The 17,519-nt window shown below is 41.3% G+C and overlaps 1 protein-coding gene across 1 annotated transcript in view; it reads left to right on the forward strand.

Moving 5' to 3' along the window:
* DNASE1L3 (deoxyribonuclease 1L3) overlaps positions 1-5,904 on the forward strand; it is a 23,451-nt gene extending 17,547 nt beyond the window's left edge. Inside the window, exons 6-8 of the mRNA XM_069084253.1 lie at positions 166-323; positions 3,751-3,847; positions 4,625-5,904. Coding sequence (XP_068940354.1) covers positions 166-323; positions 3,751-3,847; positions 4,625-4,747 — 378 coding nt within the window. The 3' untranslated portion in view covers positions 4,748-5,904. The remainder of the gene's footprint in view (positions 1-165; positions 324-3,750; positions 3,848-4,624) is intronic.
* Positions 5,905-17,519: the final 11,615 nt, after the last annotated feature.

Genomic DNA, 17,519 nt, shown 5'->3' on the forward strand with positions numbered 1-17,519 from the left:
GTTACTTAACCCCGATTGCTTTAAAAAAATAAATAAATAAAATAAAGAAAGCCAGTTTCTATTGAGTTGGGGGATCACAAAGTTTCAGTTTTACTGTTGTGGATTCTAATCAAAACATCTGAAAAATCTTTACACTTCTTGATTCAATAAACCTGTGTCTTTCAGAACTTCATCTTCATGGGAGACTTCAATGCTGGCTGCAGTTATGTCCCAAAGAAGGCCTGGAAGGAAATCCGCCTTCGGATGGACCCCAAGTTTGTCTGGCTAATTGGTGATAATGTGGACACAACAGTAAAGGGAAGCACCAAGTGTGCCTATGATAGGTGAGAGGCTCCCCACCCCCTCCCTTCCTAGCCTAAAACCCTCACAATTCCTGCTGAATGCAGCTTGCCCTAAGAGGGGCTCCCCATGGCCAACTCATTTCTGGGAAGAAATCAGAGGGGACACAGCTTAATGTTTTGTAAGAAAGTCTAATTCCCAGCTAAGTCATAAAGGACTTTCATCCAGATGAAAGATCAGCTACCCCAGGAACCCGACTGAGCTCTGGGACTTAGCCCAGTTGGCAGCAAACTCAAGAATCTTCCTTCTGTCAGATTCCATTTTGCTTTATTCGGTCCTGAGATAATTCTGCCATGACTTTGTGTCTCTTAAATGGCTGTACTCTTGGAGACGCTCTCACTTAGAAATCTGACCCATTCCCATGATTTCCATGATCACCTCTGTTCCGCTGACCTCTACATCTATAGGGAAACAAGGAGAGGCTGGGTGGCATGGTGGAAAGATCATGCACGTGGGGTCAGAGAGCTGGAAAAGAATCCCAGATCTTCTACCTCTGGGACTCTGGAACAGTCCCTTAACCCTGTCTTGCCTCAGTTTCCTTATCTGTAAAAAGTGGGAACTGATTGAGATGTTCTCTATGGTCTTTCCCATGTCTAAGTCTATGATCCTTTGTGCTGTCTTTAAGAAATTAGAGGTAACAAGAAATACCCCTAGAGAGTGTAGTTCCTTCTGCTTTAAGGAGGGACAAAGTACACACTTTGGATATATGGCAATGTTGCAGGCAGTCTGAGGTGTTGCATAAGAAATATTCAATACTTCTTTGTTCATTGTGGCTTGTACACTGTACATCATGTTCATTTGTTATCAAAGGACCTTACTTTTCTCTCTCATCCCACCCTCATCCCAGCTGCTTGGTTGGTACAGCTTGGGAAAACCATTTGTTGGATTGCACATGACCTGATTCCTCATTCATTCATTCATTCATTCATTCATTCAACATGCATTTGCCAGACTCTGTGACATTAGAATGTAAATTCCTAGAAGCAAAGGATCTCCTAGCTTGCCCGGATTTGCATATCTGGCTTTTGGCATACTTGGCACACAGTAAGTTCTTAATAAATGCTTTATCTATTGATCAGTTTCTGCTACCCACTGGATAGGCAAAGATCAAAGCAAAATACTCCCTAACCACAAGGAGCTTACAATCTACTGGGTTTTAATCTCCTGGTGAGACTTTTGCCCCCAAATATTTTGTTTTGGCAGGTGGTTGATTTTGATCCCACATCTTGCATTCTATAAATACCTTTTAAAGCCCCAGTGTACATTTGCTGACCTTGCTAGGAGAGACCTTGCTCATTTCCATTAGCCATTACTGGGACTGTTAGGGGTCTGGACTCCTTAGATCTTTAGACTTTGGACATAAGTCACCTGAAACTGAACCCCACAAAACAAAGATATTCTAGAGAATGGGGTATTTAGTGAGAACTTTGTAGTAAAATAATTGTCAGGAATGTTTATCTTGGAACAAACATACAGATCCCTTATAAATTAAACCATCAAAACCTTGGACTATTTGCTAAAATTCTTATCTCAGCAATGACACTACAAATTTTCCCCAAAATGACTTCTTTGGAATGAAAAGAGTCTTATATAACAATCCTAAACACATAAGGCCTGCCTTCACTCTGAGAAAGAGAAGTATAATCAGTATTTGACCGAAATCCATTAGGATGGACTGACTATTCAGTTTTTCTAACCCCTAGCAGGGAGAGGGAGAAGGAAAGAAAGAGTGAAAAAGAGAGAGACAGAGAAATATTGCAAAGCCAGGCCTCCTCAACTTAATTCCATTTTGGAGCCAAACCAGGACCATGTAAGACTGGACCATTCCATCAGTCATGGCCACCCAGAAGGGAAAGGACCCTAAATACAGCCCAGAAGCTACTATTTTCTTAGCCAACGGAAGGAAAATGAAAGTCAAGGTAGAGATGGATTCACCAGGAAGCTGCTGTCTTGGCACCTACCAGAAGGGAAGGGAAAGGAAAGGCAGGCTCCTGATGACCTGAGCAAAGCTTACTACTTCCTGTCCAAGCAGTTTACCTGCTCTTGGTCACACCGAAACTTGTTAGGGCCCAAGGGCTCCTTGCCTCCCGAGGCATACTTCAAGGGGAAGGCTACCCCTGGCCTCCATTTTAAGCTCTTCCAGGATCAGAGATGTAGTTAGGAGGGACCTTGGAGGCCATGTGGTCCAGCCCTCTCATTTTGTAGAGGCCAAGACTTCAGCCCAGGGAGATCTGCTGACATTCCCACAAATCACACAGGTATTGACAGAAGCAGAGCTTCTATCTAGGTCCCCTAATGCCAAAGCCAGTGTTCTTTCTGCTGCCTCTCTGAATCAATCAGTTTAGGACCTTTTAAATGGAGAGGGCTCCACTTCCATGTATGAGCAGAAAGCTGTCATCTCTCAATCCAGTCCATATGACTCACCAGGAATCTAAGGAAAGGTCCTTTCCCATACATGAACAGAAAGCTACCTCCTCCAGACAGTCCACTGGGCACCACCTGTCCTGGCAGGAGGAAAAATCATCCTAATAGCTACAAGGTATTAGTGGTTAAGGACAGCTAGGTAGCTCAGTGTATAGAGTGCTGGGCCTGGAGTCAGGAAGACTCATCTTCCTGAGTTCAAATATGGCCTCAGGTACTTACTAGCTGTGTGACCCTTTTACCTCAGTTTCTCCATCTGTAAAATGAGCTGGAGAAGGAAATGGCAAATCAATCCAGTATCTTTGCCAAGAAAACCCCCAAGTGGGTTCACAAAGAATCAGACATGACTGAAAAATGACTGAGCAACATTGGATGTTAATTCCACCATAACCAAGTTTGGGGCAGGATCACCAGAGACATCTTAAAATAGTATTTAGATTTCATCTTTCAATTAGGAAGTCTAGGTTTCCTTGGGGACCCTGGCTGCCTTCATATCTGCAGGTCAGTTCACAGAAATACAAATCCCAGAGCATCAAAATCCCCCCAGTCCTGTGATCTCTCTGCTTCATCTCAGGAGGCTTCCCACAAGCTGCTAAATTTGTAGCTTTGCACATTTGCAAAGAGCTCACTCTCATTTCTCTTCTTTTGAGGTCTGGGACTTGTTTCTGTCTTATAAACCTCCTGGGTTCCCCTCAGGACTTTCAGGGTTGGGAATTTCCTTTGCAGAAGTTGTTACTGTGGGAAACTGGCATCTGGCAGTAGGGGAAAAGAAGTCTCCCACCAGAGGGAACAGCCCAGTACTGGAGTCAGCAATTTCAAGACCAAAAATCATGGAGGATGCCTACCCCTTTACCCAAGGTTCCTCCATTAAACCCAACTGTGTTTCCATCCAGACCCACTTACAACCCTAAAAATTTCAAATCCAGTTCCTAATCAAGAGGCTGAATAAGGCTTCCCCTAACTGAGTGGTTCTCTCCTTCCTTGCCATAGAATCGTGCTCCAAGGCCAGAACATAAACAGTTCCATTGTTCCAGATTCCGCCGACATCTTTGATTTCCAGAAGACCTATGGGCTGACTGAAGAGGAGGTAAATCTGCTCCCTTGCCTCTTCTCTAGGGGTACATTTAGTGGGGTGGAGTTTGTTTGTTCCCATGCAGTTGCCCTTCTGAGAGCAATGGGAAAAGACCCATATTTGAAGTAAGAGGATTGGGATTTCAATCCTGGATCTGGTATTCAGAACCTATGTCACCTGGGCCAAGGCACCTCCCCTTGCTGAGGGTCCATCTCCTCATCTGTAACACGAGGCTGGAGCAGATGACCTCTGAAGGCTTTTTCTGCCTCTGAATCTTGACTGGATGATGCTGCCACATCATCAAGGAGCACACCTTGGCCCTTAGCTCATTCCCTAAGGCCAGTGTTGGCAATAAATGGTGTCCAGGATGGACTGAGGGTCTGTTCTACTATTTCTATTACTTGAGGAATTTCTCAAATTCTGAATTTATTTGGATCCAAATAATAAGTCAAGAAAACTCATCTTCCCGAGTTCAAATCTGGCCTCAGACAGTTACTAGCTGTGTGACCCTGGGCAAGTCACTTAACCCTAATGGCCTCCATTCCTCATCTATAGAATGAGCTGGAGAAGGAATGGCAAAACCACTCCAGTATCTCTGCCAAGAAAAAAACCCCCAGATGAGGTCACAGAGGGTTAGATATGCCTGAAAATGACTGAACAACTACAAATAGCAGGCCACTTTCCCTCTCTGGGCTTCAGGTCCTTCATCACTGCAATAAGGGGAGCAGAGTCAATGATTGATACAGTTCCAGTCTAAGAGTCTGTGACTCATTGATTGTTTTCTTTTCTTAGGCTCTGGATATCAGCGATCATTTTCCTGTGGAATTCAGACTGCAGCCTGGGGGAAGGTTCACCAACCTTGTCAGATCAGCTGGCCTAAAAAAGAGAGGGAGGAAAAAGTCACAGCATTCCTAGAAGCACGAGCTGATCTTTACTAACTCCCTCCTTTTATTTTCTTTTTTTTTTAGTAACAAACCCAAGTACCAATAGCTCTGGGTGCCATGGCAACCCCCCAAATCATCAACACCAGTTTGACCATATTCCACTGAGAGAAAAGGGTGTAGTATTTAGAGCCAAAAGGACTTGGATTAAAGTTCCAGCTCTGAGACTTTTTACCTGTATGACCTTGGGCAAGTCACTAGACTTGTCCTCAATTTCCTCTTCTGTAAAATGTGAGAGTTGTCCTAAGAGGACATCCGAGGTCCCTTTTAGCTCTAGATGTATGAACCTATTAATAGTGCAAAGGTGTTCATACCCTCTGACCCAGCCTACTGGCTTGGTGGATACCTTCGAGAAAGCAAAAGACAAAAACCAAAGTCCCTTATACACCAAAGTATTTATGGCAGTATTTTTTTTTATGGCAACAAATAACTGGAAACAAAGTGGATGACCATCCACTGGGGAATGGCTGAACAAACTGTGATTAAGTCAATGAAATGGAATATTATTTAATACAAAATGACAGATATGATAAATTCAGAGAAACATGGGAAGATTTGTCTGAACTAATGCAAAGTGAAGTAAGAAGCAGCAAAAGTCAGTCAATGACAACAGTGTTAAAGAAAAGATCTCCAAAAGGATGATAAATTTTTGAGTAACTGAAAAGCCAATGATGGTCCTGGAGATGGAGAACAAAATCTATTTACTTCTCTCATCAGAAGTGAGGGTATTTAATGTTTCCCACATTATCAGAGGAGGTCACCCTATCAGTTGTTTTTGCTTAACTGGTTTTCTTTGTTCATTCAATTCAATTTAATAAGCATTTTTACATGCCAGGCCCCGTGCTATATTCTGGGGATATGGAATCAAAACAAAGCCCTACCCTACCTGCAGCTCATATTCTTTGTCACAACGGAGGGTTTGATTGGGGTGGGGGCTGAGATTGGGGGGATGGTCAGGAGGACTGAGGGGATAAAGGTATATCCAGCAATGATTATGATTTAGAAACTAGAGGTGTAAATAAAACATGTTACATTTTAAAAATAAAATATTTCTTTAAAAATAGTGCACTTAAACAAAAAGGAAACACCTAGAATGAATGAATGAATGCAAAGCGTTAATTAAGTTCTATGTGGCGATCACTGCACTAAGTGCCTAAAATACAATACAAGTAAGCAATACAACCCTTGCTTTCAAGGGACTTACCTTCTAGTAGGTGGCCATAAAACATCTAGGGGAGCAGTGATTGGGGAAGGCTATTTTTGTCTGGAGAGTCACAGGGATGGGGAGTGGTGTCTTAGGGGAGGCAATTGTCATATTCTTTCCAGAAGTAATGAAAATATTGATTTGATAACTATTCCTGGAACAAGAGGTGGAGAAAGTAGGCTGGGGAAGGAGGCTACATATATGGGGGGGATGGCAGTTGGAATTTGAAGCATGACCAGCTAGGTTGGTGCAGTCCGAGGATGGTGGTTCAAAGCTGAACAGAACAATACTATAATAATGAATATTTCTATAGTATCTACTATGTAGTAAACATTATTCTATGGGCTTTACAACTATCTCATTTGAGTCTCACAGTAATTTTGCAAGGTAGGAGCTATTATCACCTCCATTATACAGATGAGGAAACTGAGGCAAACAGGATAAGTGACTTACCCAGGGTCACACAATTAGTAAGTGTCTGAGTCTGGATTTGAACTCAGATCTTCCTGACTCTAGGCCCAGAGCTCTGTGCACTGAGCCACCAGCTGCATAGTCACTCCAGGCAGCCTCAGGAAGTTGGGTGGCCCTGAGGGAGCAGATGCAGGGTGAATGGCAAGGAGGAAACTCTACAGATTCTGTAGAGATCGAAGAATATCTGCTGTGAAGAGAATGTCAGCAGTGAGTGCTGCAGTCCATGTAAGACAAACAAGAGAAGGGAATACAGGGAAGGCAGCCCTCTGCCAAGGGCACACCCCAGTAAATCAGTAATACTGGTTATCCCAAACAGACCACCCTTTCAGAATTGAGCGTCCTGTCTTGCTGTCTTTTCTATCTTGAGCCTGGAGGTAGATTGTCTCTTTAATCAATACTAATTGTCAATACTAAATTTAATTATACTTTCTCCAACTTTAAGTGAACCACTAACCTTGGAAAGAAATAACCGAGGCAGAAGACCCTACTTAAGCAAGAGACATGTATGAGGGACTTTGTCAAAAGCTTTGCTGAAATTTAGACCAATATTCCCCCATTCTACCCTGCCCCCCAAAAAGGCAATGCGGTTAGTCTGTCATGACCAGTTCTTAAGGAAGCGACGCTGGCTTTCTGTGACCATTGCTTCCCTAAGTATTCAGAAATCATCCCTTTCCTGATGTGCTCTGGAGTTTCTGCAGGACTAGAACTCAAGTTTCCTGACCTATAGTTCACCACCTCCAGCTGTTTCCCTCTTTTGGAAAATGATCCTTTGTCCTCTCAATTTGGGATCCAAGAACCTAACTTTGATCTTAGCTCTGTCCCCTGCATGATTTTGGACAAGTATCCATTTTCTCATTTACAAAATGGAAATCCAAATACTTGCCTTGCCTACCTTACAAGATTATTGCAGGGAGTGGGTGATGACCCTTAAAGAATTCTAGAGTTGGGATAGTTTTTTTTTTTTTTTGTAAAATGAGAGGGAGAGAATATTGTAAAAATGAAGAACTTTGAAAGACTCTGATCAAAGCAAGGATCAACCATCATCAGTGAAGACCAATGATGAAGAATGCTATCCATCTCCTGAAAGAGGCTGAATATGAAGAATGACTCACATTTTCAGACATGGACAGTATGGGAGTTTGTTTTGTTGAACACTGCATATTTGTTACAAGAGTGTTTTCCTTTTTAATGGGGAGGGGGAGTGGAAATGGGAAGAGGAAGATGGGAGGGAAAAGAAAAAAGTAAATAGAGAGAGCACAAGACTTTGAGTCAAAAGGGCCTGAGTTCATCACGATTTCACATAAACTGCTAGGAAAACTGGAAAATAATATGGCAGAAACTAGGCATAGGCCAACTTCAAGGCCAAATGGGTACACGATTTAGATATAAAGACTGGTACTATAAGCAAATTAGGGGAGTAATGCATAGTTTATCTGTCAGATTTATGGAGAATGGAGGAATTTATGATCAAACAAGAGATATTTTGCATCATGAAATGCAAAATGGATAATTTTGATTACATTAAATTGAAAAGGTTTTGCACAAAGAAAGTCAATGCAACTAAGATTAGGAAGGAAGCAGAAAACTGTGAAAGAATTTTTACAACCAGTATCTCTGATAAAGGCCTAATTTCTAAAATATAAAGAGAGAATTAGTTAAATTTATTAGAATACAAGTCATTACCCAATTGATAAATGGTCAAAGGATATGAATAGGTAGTTTTCAGAGGAAGAAATTAAAGCTATATATAGTCATATGAAAAATGCTCTAAATCACTATTGATTAGAGAAAAGTAAATCAGAACAGCTCTGAGGTACCACATCACATTTATCAGATTGGCTAACATGACAAAATAGGAAAGTGATAAATGTTGGAGAAGATGTGGAGAAAAAAACTCTTTGTTGGTGGAGTTGTGAACTGATCCAAACATTTTGGAGAGCAATTTGGAACTATACCCACAGAGCTATAAAAATGTGCATACCCTTTTATCCAGCAATACCACTTCTAGGGCTATATCCCAAAGAGATCATAAGAAAGGGAAATGGACCCACATGTACACAAATATTTATAGCAGCTCTTTTTGTGGTGGCCAAGAACTGGAAACTGAGGGGATGCCCATCAATTGAGGAATGGCTGAACAAGTTGTGGTATATGAATGTAATGTAATATTATTGTGCTATAAGAAATGATGAGCAGGCAGACTTCAGAAAAACCTGGAAAGACTTATATGAACTGAAGCTGAGTGAAGTGAGCAGAACCAGGAGAACACTATACACAGTAACAGCCACAGTGGGTAATGACTGATTTTGATAGACTTGGCTCTTCTCAGCAATGCAAGGACCTAAAACAATTCCAAAAGACTCACGATGGAAAATGCCATCCACATCCAGAGAAAGAACTATGGAGTCTGAATGCAGAACAAAGCAGACTATTTTCTTTCTTTTTTGTTGTTTTGTTTAGTTTTTTCTTTCTCATAGTTCCTTCCCATTCGTTCTAATTCTTAATATGTTTAATAGGAATGTATATGTAACACCTGGCCATGTAACCTTGAGCAAGTTACTTAACCCCAATTGCTTAGGGGCGGCCAGGTGGCTCAGCGAGTAAGAGCACTGGCTCCAGTGTCAGGATGACCTGGATCAAATCCGGGCTCAGATAGTCAGCACCACACCCAGAAATAACTGGCCGTGTAACCTTGAGCAAGTTACTTAACCCCGATTGCTTTAAAAAAAAAAAAAAAAAGGAATGTATATGTAGAGGCTATATCAGATTACATGCCATCTTGGGGAGGGGGGGAAGAGAGGAGAGAAAATTTAAAACTTATGGAAGTGAATGTTGAAAACTGAAAAAAAAAAACATAAAAAAGAAAAGAAAAAGACCTGAGTTCAAATCTTGCTTCAGACACTAACTCTATGACCCTGAGCAAGTCATTTAACTTGTCCCTCAGTTTTCTCATCCATAAAATAGAATAATAATAGCACCTACCTTATAGGGTTGTGAGTATCAAAGGATTTAACATGTAAAATGCTTTGCAAACCTTAAAGCATTATACAAATACTACTACTACTTATTATTATTATTAAGAATAATTTTTTTTGCTTTTTGGAGGGGGGAGGGCAGGGCAATTGGGGTTAAGTGACTTGCCCAAGGTCACAAGGCTAGTAACCACTAAGTGTCTGAGGCTGCATTTGAACTCAGGTCCTCCTGTCTCCAGGGCCAGTGCTCTATTCACTGTGCCTCATAGCCACCCTGAGAATAAAATTTGATCACAAACTTTTTAAAAAAGAAAAAAAAATGAGAGGCTTGGATTTGATGAGTGTAAAGTCTCTACATCATTTCCAAAATTCCACGGATTTTAGAGGACCATAGGTTAAGAACTGGAAGGGACCACAGAGGTCAACTAGTCTGACCCCTTGATCTTACACATGAGGAAATTGAGGCCCAGAGTGTTTGTGCCTTGACTAAAGTCACATAGTTAGTAAGGAACAATGCTGGGATTCAAACCAAAGTTCTCTGAGACCCCAGCCAACAGCTTTGTGACTGGCAGTTGGTACAGTTGTGTTTGGGGAAAAGATCTAATCTGTCAGGAGTTGGCAGTGGTTTTGAAGGCTATGGCAGAAGAGGCAGCAGATTGAAAACCTAGGCCCATGGCCATAGTTCTGTCCCTTAAATTAGACAGTGTCCATCTCCAGTTTCTAGATAATGCCCTCCAGTCAGAAGGGAACAAAGCCACATTTGCTTTCATTTTCCAATAGTTCAATTTAACCCTTTATGCCTCTTGGCAAGAAATGAATTGAAATCAACAAGAGAAAGCTAAAGATTCTTGGACAAAATCATCCCAGAATCTCAGAACTGGAAAGCACCTCAAAAGTCACCTAGTCCCACCAGTCCTCAGATAAGAATCCCCTCTGACATCTTCAACAAGAAGTAATGGAATCTTTTCTTGAAAACCTCTAGTGAGAGGAAACCCACTGTCTCCCAGGGCATGACCTCCCAGGCTGGCCCAGTTCCCTTTGGGCAGGTCTCAGGGTTGGGCAGTTTCTTATTTCACACTGAAAATAACCTCTCTCAGGGGCGGCCAGGTGGCACAGCGAGTAAGAGCACTGGCTCCAGTGTTGAGAAGACCTGGGATCGAATCCCAGGCTCAGACACTTAGCACCCACCCAGAAACACCTGGCCGTGTAACCTCGAGCAAGTTATTTAACCCCCATTGCTTTAAAAAAAAAATTACCTCTCTCAGCTTCCAGCTACTACTCCTTATCGTCCATAGACACCAAGCAGAACAAAAGATTATTTAGGATTAGCTTGTCTTTAATAGCATAGTCCTTCAAAAGCATGAATTTATCGATCTCTGGATCATGGAACCCGACATCTAGAACTGAAAGGGACCTCCTAGGCTATCTAGTCCAGTTTTTATTGTATTTTACAAATGAGGAAACTAAGGCCCAGGTAAGGTAAGAGACTTCAAGTTAATAAGTATTTATTACATGCCAGGCACTATGTTAAGCATCAAGAATCCAAATACAAGCAAAAAGAAAGACAGTCCCGGACTACAAGGCGTTTACATTCTAATAGGGGAAGACTACATTTAAAAGGGAAGACAGGAGAAAGTATCTATATGGGGCAGAGCAGAGAAAGATGTCCAGAGGGGCAGGAATAGAGCCTGGAGGGGCTGAAAAGAAAGATACTCTCTTTAAAATAGAAATTCCAGGAGGAACTGACCAAACAGAGAAGGGGGTCATTGGGATTGAGTGATTTTCCACAGTGAGAAGGTCCCATCAACAAGTATTTATTAAGATCCCACTATGTGTTAGATGCTGGGCATACAAACACAAAAGCAAGGCAGTCCATGCTCTCAGTCTGCTTGAAGACATTTCTCCCACATCTTCTTTTCCAAATGAAAATGAACATACACTATATTTTGGCCCAATGATAAAGATAAATGTCATCACAGATATAGATCCAACGTCTTAAGTCTAGAGATAAAAGGGACCTCAGAGGCCATCTATTCCATTTTGTCCTCACTTTACAGATGAGGAAATAGACTCAAAAGGGCAAAGATCAGCCAGATAGGAAGTCCAGAGTTAAGGTTAAATATAACTCCTCTCCTTCCAGAGACAACATTCTTCCCTCTGCGTGCCATTGGCTTAAGAATTCTATTTCTGGGGTGGCTCGGTGGGGCAGTGAATTGAGCACCAGCACTAGAATCAGGAGGACCTGAGTTCAAATACAGCCTCAGACACTTAACACTTACTAGCCAAGTGACCATGGGCAAGTCACTTAACCCCAATTGCCCTGACTTCCAAAAAGCAACAACAACAAAAAAGAACTCCATTTCTTTGTCAATATTATTCACAACTGTAAGCATTTTGGCATTAGAATTTAAAAACCAAACCAAGATGGTGTTATTTTTATCTCTCTATGATCAGCATCATTTCGCACCTTGGTCCAAACAGGGTAAATAACCCAAACTCCTTTTGTTCCAGTTAGAAGAAGGGGCAATAAATCATTCTTCCAGGAAGCAGATAATCCAAACGGAATTTGGGTTGGTTTGCTTTTGGTTTCATTACTATCTTATTAGTCAGGACCTCAGGGTACAGTGGTTACTAGAGAAAGAGAATGGAGCCCAAGAAGTGTGACCAAAGGAAAGATTCCATCTTTCCAGGAAAAACAGCCCAAGCCGGAAAAGCTCCAGGCAGAATAGGCTGTTTTGGTAGAAAACACATAATTGATTCGAACTCCAATCATTTGCTGACATGAAGCTGGATTCTGGGTTTCCTAATGGAACTATCCAGATGGCAAAACCCAGACTTTGACCAAATGTGCACAGCATTGCTTATTCAAAGGTCACATCCTGAAATGTTAATCAGACCATCGCAATTCCATATTTCACTCCCAGGCCCTTAACAGTTTCAAGTCTTAGAATTCATATGTCCCTAATTAACAAACTCAAATCATGGTCTCAATTAAGAAGCCATTCTTCCCCTCTCCCTTTTACATAAGCATTGTAGGACATATGCTGCTGCACATATTTTCCTAATTAAAGGATTTCACTAAAACAATAGATTGGAGGGGTTTTTTTCCCCCTTCCATTCTTCTTTAAGAAAACAAATTGTGTAAGAATCAAGGGCCCAAGACAAAGAACATATGACTAGTGAAGGGAGGGGGGATCTGTGACCTCAAAGCTGCATGTGACCCTCTAGGTCCTCAAGAGCAGCCCTTTGACTGAATCCAAACTTCGAACAACAAATCCCTTTAATAAAAGGATTTGTTCTATAAAACTTGGACTCAGTCAAAAGGCCACACCCAAGGACCTAGAAAGCCACATGTGACCTCTGGCAGAAGGTTCCCTACCACTGGACTAGGGGCTTTCAACTTTTCAATCTACCAACATAAAATTTAAGTCAACAACTTTTTTCTTAAGCACCTAAGGGCACTGTGCTGGGTTCTAGAGATTAAAAAAAAGACATAAAACAATAGTCTTTGACCTCGAGTTACAATCTAATAGAGGAAATATGATACAAATATGAATATGATGGAGCATAGGAGGGAGAGTCTCAGATTAAAGGGTGGGCCTGTTAGGGTAGAGCTTGAAAGAGAGTGCTCAACGAGATACTACTTAGAATCACCTCCAGGATCAATTACTCAACTAGAATTGATCTTGCCATCTCTTGTTAAAAGGCCTTAAGAGAAAAGAGATAACAATACGTACCCAAGGAATAGGCCAAGGTAGGAAAAGACTGTATTTCCCAGGATGTCTTGGTTCAGAGCTTGGATGCTTATTGGAAGAGAACAAGGATTTCATTTCCATAGAAGTTATGTGCTCATAATACAATTGTTGATTGGCAAGACAGTGTTTCTAGAAGGATGGGGGAATAACTGAGATATCTATTTGGAATCTGTGACCATGCAGAACAGAGTGGTGACTGAGGCGAATCAAGCTGCTTGGAAGTAGAATGCCTGGGAACCACCCTAAAGGAGAAGGAAATGCAGTCCTACATGTGGCTGTGGCAGTGAGAAGGAGAGAAGGGGAGGGTGACACAGGAGCAGGTAATTGGCTAGAAATAGACTCAGCCTATCTGTTCACAATGTCTTTAGTCTCAGGGACCCAACCTAGGATTTGTTCTGGCTACAGAGAAACCCAAATGCCCAAGAGCCAAGGGCTCTGAAGACACTTGCGACACCTTCCATCCCAGATGAGAACATTCAGGAAGGTGGCTGAGGGTCTCTGTTGCCTTACTATCATATCCTAGGTTTCTTTTTTTTTTTTTTAGTATCTGCAGATACTTTCACATTAGACATTGATCAGGTTATAAAGAAGGATTGTATCAGATGGAATAAAGAATGGGAAAGAGGAAACAAAACCAAACAAGAAAAACAAAATGATCAGGTAGTTTGCTTCAATCTGGGTTCAAACTCTGTTCTTTCTAGTTCTTTCTCTGGATGTAGACATCTCTCTCCATCATGAGTCTTTTGGGGTTGACTTATAACCTGCATTGTGAGAAGAGTCCAGTCTATCAAAGTTGGTCATCACACACACATTGTGTCTGTAATTGTGTACAAATTTCTCCTGGATCTACTCTTCTCACTCAGCATCAGTTTGTATAAGCCTCTCCAGGTAAATATGAAGTCCATCTGCTCCTCGTTTTTTATAGCACAATAGTATTCCATAACATGCATATACCACAACTTGTTTAGCCATTCCCCAATTGATGGGCACCCCCTTAATTTCCAATTCTTTGCCACCACAAAAAGAGCTGCTATAAATATTTTTGTACATATGGGTCTTCCCCCCACTTCTATGATCTCTTTGGGATATAACCCTAGAAGTGGTATTTCTGGATCAAAGGGTATAAAATTATTTATAGCCCTTTGGGCATAATTCCAGATTGCTCTCCAGAATGGTTGGATCAGCTCACAACTCCACCAGCAATGCATTAGTGTTCCAATTTGCCCACATCCTCTCCAGCATTTGTTATTTTCCTGTTTTGTCATCTTAGCCAATCTGACTGGTGAGATATGGTACCTCAGAGTTGTTTTGATTTGCATTTCTCTAATCAATAGTGATTTAGAGCATTTTTTCATATACTTATAAATATCTTTCATTTCTTCCTCTGAAAACTGCCTGTTCATATCCCTTGACCATTTATCAATTGGGGAATGACTTGTATTCTTATAGATTTGACTCAATTCTCTGTCTATATTAGAAATGAGTCCTTTATCAGAGACATAGGTTGTAAAACTTCTTTCCTAATTTTCTACCTCCCTCCTAATCCTGGTTACATTGGCTTTGTTTGTACAGAAGCTTTTCAATTTAATGTAATCAAAATTATACATTTTGCATTTTATAATGCTCTCTAATTCTTGTTTGGCCATAAAGTTTCCCCTCTCCATAAATCTGACAGGTAAACTATTCCTTGCTCTCCCAGATTGCTTACAGTATCAGCCTTTATACCTAGATCATGCACCTATTTAGACTTGATTTTGGTATATGGTCGTATCTCAGGTTTCAAGTCTGAAATATTTGCAAAAGACTCTCCTCTTTGGTGGAGAGAATGACGCATAACACAGCGCCTGCAGGAGTGGAGGTGTGATGAATGTTTTTGAAAAGAGACATTCTTCTTTTTTTTCATTCCTGCTTCAGGAGGAAACATACAGAATTCCAGACGTTCTTCAGAAGAAAGACCCATGGAGAGATGCAGCAGACCTCGAAAATCAGCCACAGAAGAGAAAGCAGGCTCGCCAATGTCCCTTATTTCCAATTTGCTTTCCTAAAGATTTCGGAGAATTTCCCCTTGCATGAGACTGGGGATTCGGTTGAGCTGAGATTTCTCAGTCAGAGGAAGAACTCATTTGTTCCACATATTATCTGGTATATTCTAATGTGTACAGTTTCTCTGGCTTCTGTTTGCTCTCTGCTCAGACATGTTTACTTGCTGTTTACTATCTTACTTACATATTTTATTTATAATGTTTATTCACATATACACCATTTACTTGCTATTACTGTTGTAATGTTCTTTTGTGTAACTTGCATTAACTGGGAAGGACTCAGGATAGTGTTTATAAGGTTAGGGTACCTTTCCTTTAAGAGACAGCAACCAGGAAAGAAGTTTAACCCAAAACTTTACCCCTAGGCCAGCAGTATTTAGTGGGAAGGGAAGCAGATATAATTCCAATATGGTACCCCTTTGTCTCTGAGGAGAGCATTGAAACCAGCCCCAGGGTCCTTTTTCCTGTTCCTCTCCAGGCAGAAATCAGTCTCCCTTTAAGAAGGGTGGGCAATATTACAGACATATCTATTCATGACTTCCCACAAGCTACATTTAGCCAATCCAAGTGGCCATATAGATAACCTACATGGGTACCATTAACCACCTATGCTACTGATTGTGGTCCCAGTGAAGTATTTTATATACCTATATTTGTTAGTATAGTGAACCAATTAAATATTTAGATCTAAAAACTTCAGAATTTTCCAGTTCTCTAAGCTGGGTAGAGGCAAGGGCCCAACAGACGACATACCATTGAACATTCCCATAGCATTTGAACCTGAACCCAGGTAGGTCCAGATCTAGCTGGATCCCACACTCCACTAGGTTGAAGTTGGGGGCCCGCATTAGGATGGAAATCAAGTTGAAATTAAACCCCTACTTTATACTCAGTTCTGTTACTAGTTAGGATACAAAAGAAACAATTAATCAGAAACATTTTTAGAGTGCCAAATATTGCCAGGAAAATATATTCAAAGAATTCAAGTCTATTAAAGAGGTAAGGCTAACATGTATGAAACAATGAGAGAATAATTAAATGCTATGCTCTGGGATACTGAGCTCAGGTATGGTAGGGGATGCCCGAGGCTACCTTCCTTAAGTCTACTTTCTAGGCAACAATCTATCAGAAATGTACAAAATCATTTGGGGAATAATATGAAGAATTGGTGTTATCTTGCTGTTGTTTCTAGAGACCTTTTGCATGCAAGTTGAAGAGATAGGCTAGAATGAACAGGGCTGTCAAGATAGTGGATGAATGGGCAGGCACATACACCGCACAGGCATCATCTTGTAGAGAGGGTCCTTTTTCAGAAACAGGTTTCAGAGACAGGCCTCAAGGCCCCAGGTTCCCAACCCCTGATTTGTTCTGTGAAATTTGGATTCAGTCAAAGAGCCACACTTGAGGACCCAGAAGGCCACAAGTGGCCTCAAGGCCACCAGTTCCCCAGCCCTGGCTCTAGATGTTTTTGAGTTCCCTCCCAACTCAGAGATTCTGAGTCTCTTTGATTCTGAGGACTGCACAACTGATCTGTTATTCAACTCAACAGAACATACATCTGATCAAGCTGAAAAGTCAACAGGCCAGCAGAGACCACCAGTCTCTGAAGCAGATGTGGGAAACTGATCTGATTAGAAGTAAGCTCTGATGCTGGGAACTGATCATAGTTTGCCTTGCTCTTTAGCACCCTCTAGAGACTGAGAAAGGGGAAAACCCCCTTACCTATGTTCTATGTTGCCTTTAATAACAAAAGCATTTATATAGTGCTTTAAAGTTTGCAAAATACTTTATAAATATTATGTCATTTTACCCTCATAATAATCCTGTGGGGATAAGTGCTATTATAATCCTCATTTTGAAGATGGGGAAACTGAGGCAGACAGAGGTTGTGACTTGCCCAGGGTCACATAGACAGTAAGTGTCTGAGACTGGATTCAAACTCAGGGCTTTCTGTTTCCAAGCCTAGAACATGGTATCTACTGTACCACCTTTACAATCTTCTGTTATTTGATAAGGAGAAAACCCTCAAAGTCAGGGAGCAGATCTGAGTAATAGATCTGCTTAAGGATTATAGATCCTAAGCTTAAGGAAACTGCTTTTTACTGAAAGAGATAGCATGGCCTCAACACACAAACGATGGAGTAGGCCTTAGAAACTGCAAATCCCAAGCTTACAGCTAGCTCTTCTTGGTTAATATTTCATCAGCCTGAGGATAGCAGAGAAGGAGTTTTGTCTGATTGGAGATTGACCAGGCCAGAGCAGAAATAGTTCTTCAGCAGGTGATATGTGGGGCAGATGATTC

This window comes from Petaurus breviceps, unplaced genomic scaffold, assembly GCF_028583685.1.
Source record: "Petaurus breviceps papuanus isolate PSGF00001 unplaced genomic scaffold, PetGlider_PUasm1.0 174, whole genome shotgun sequence".
Classification (NCBI taxonomy): domain Eukaryota; kingdom Metazoa; phylum Chordata; class Mammalia; order Diprotodontia; family Petauridae; genus Petaurus; species Petaurus breviceps.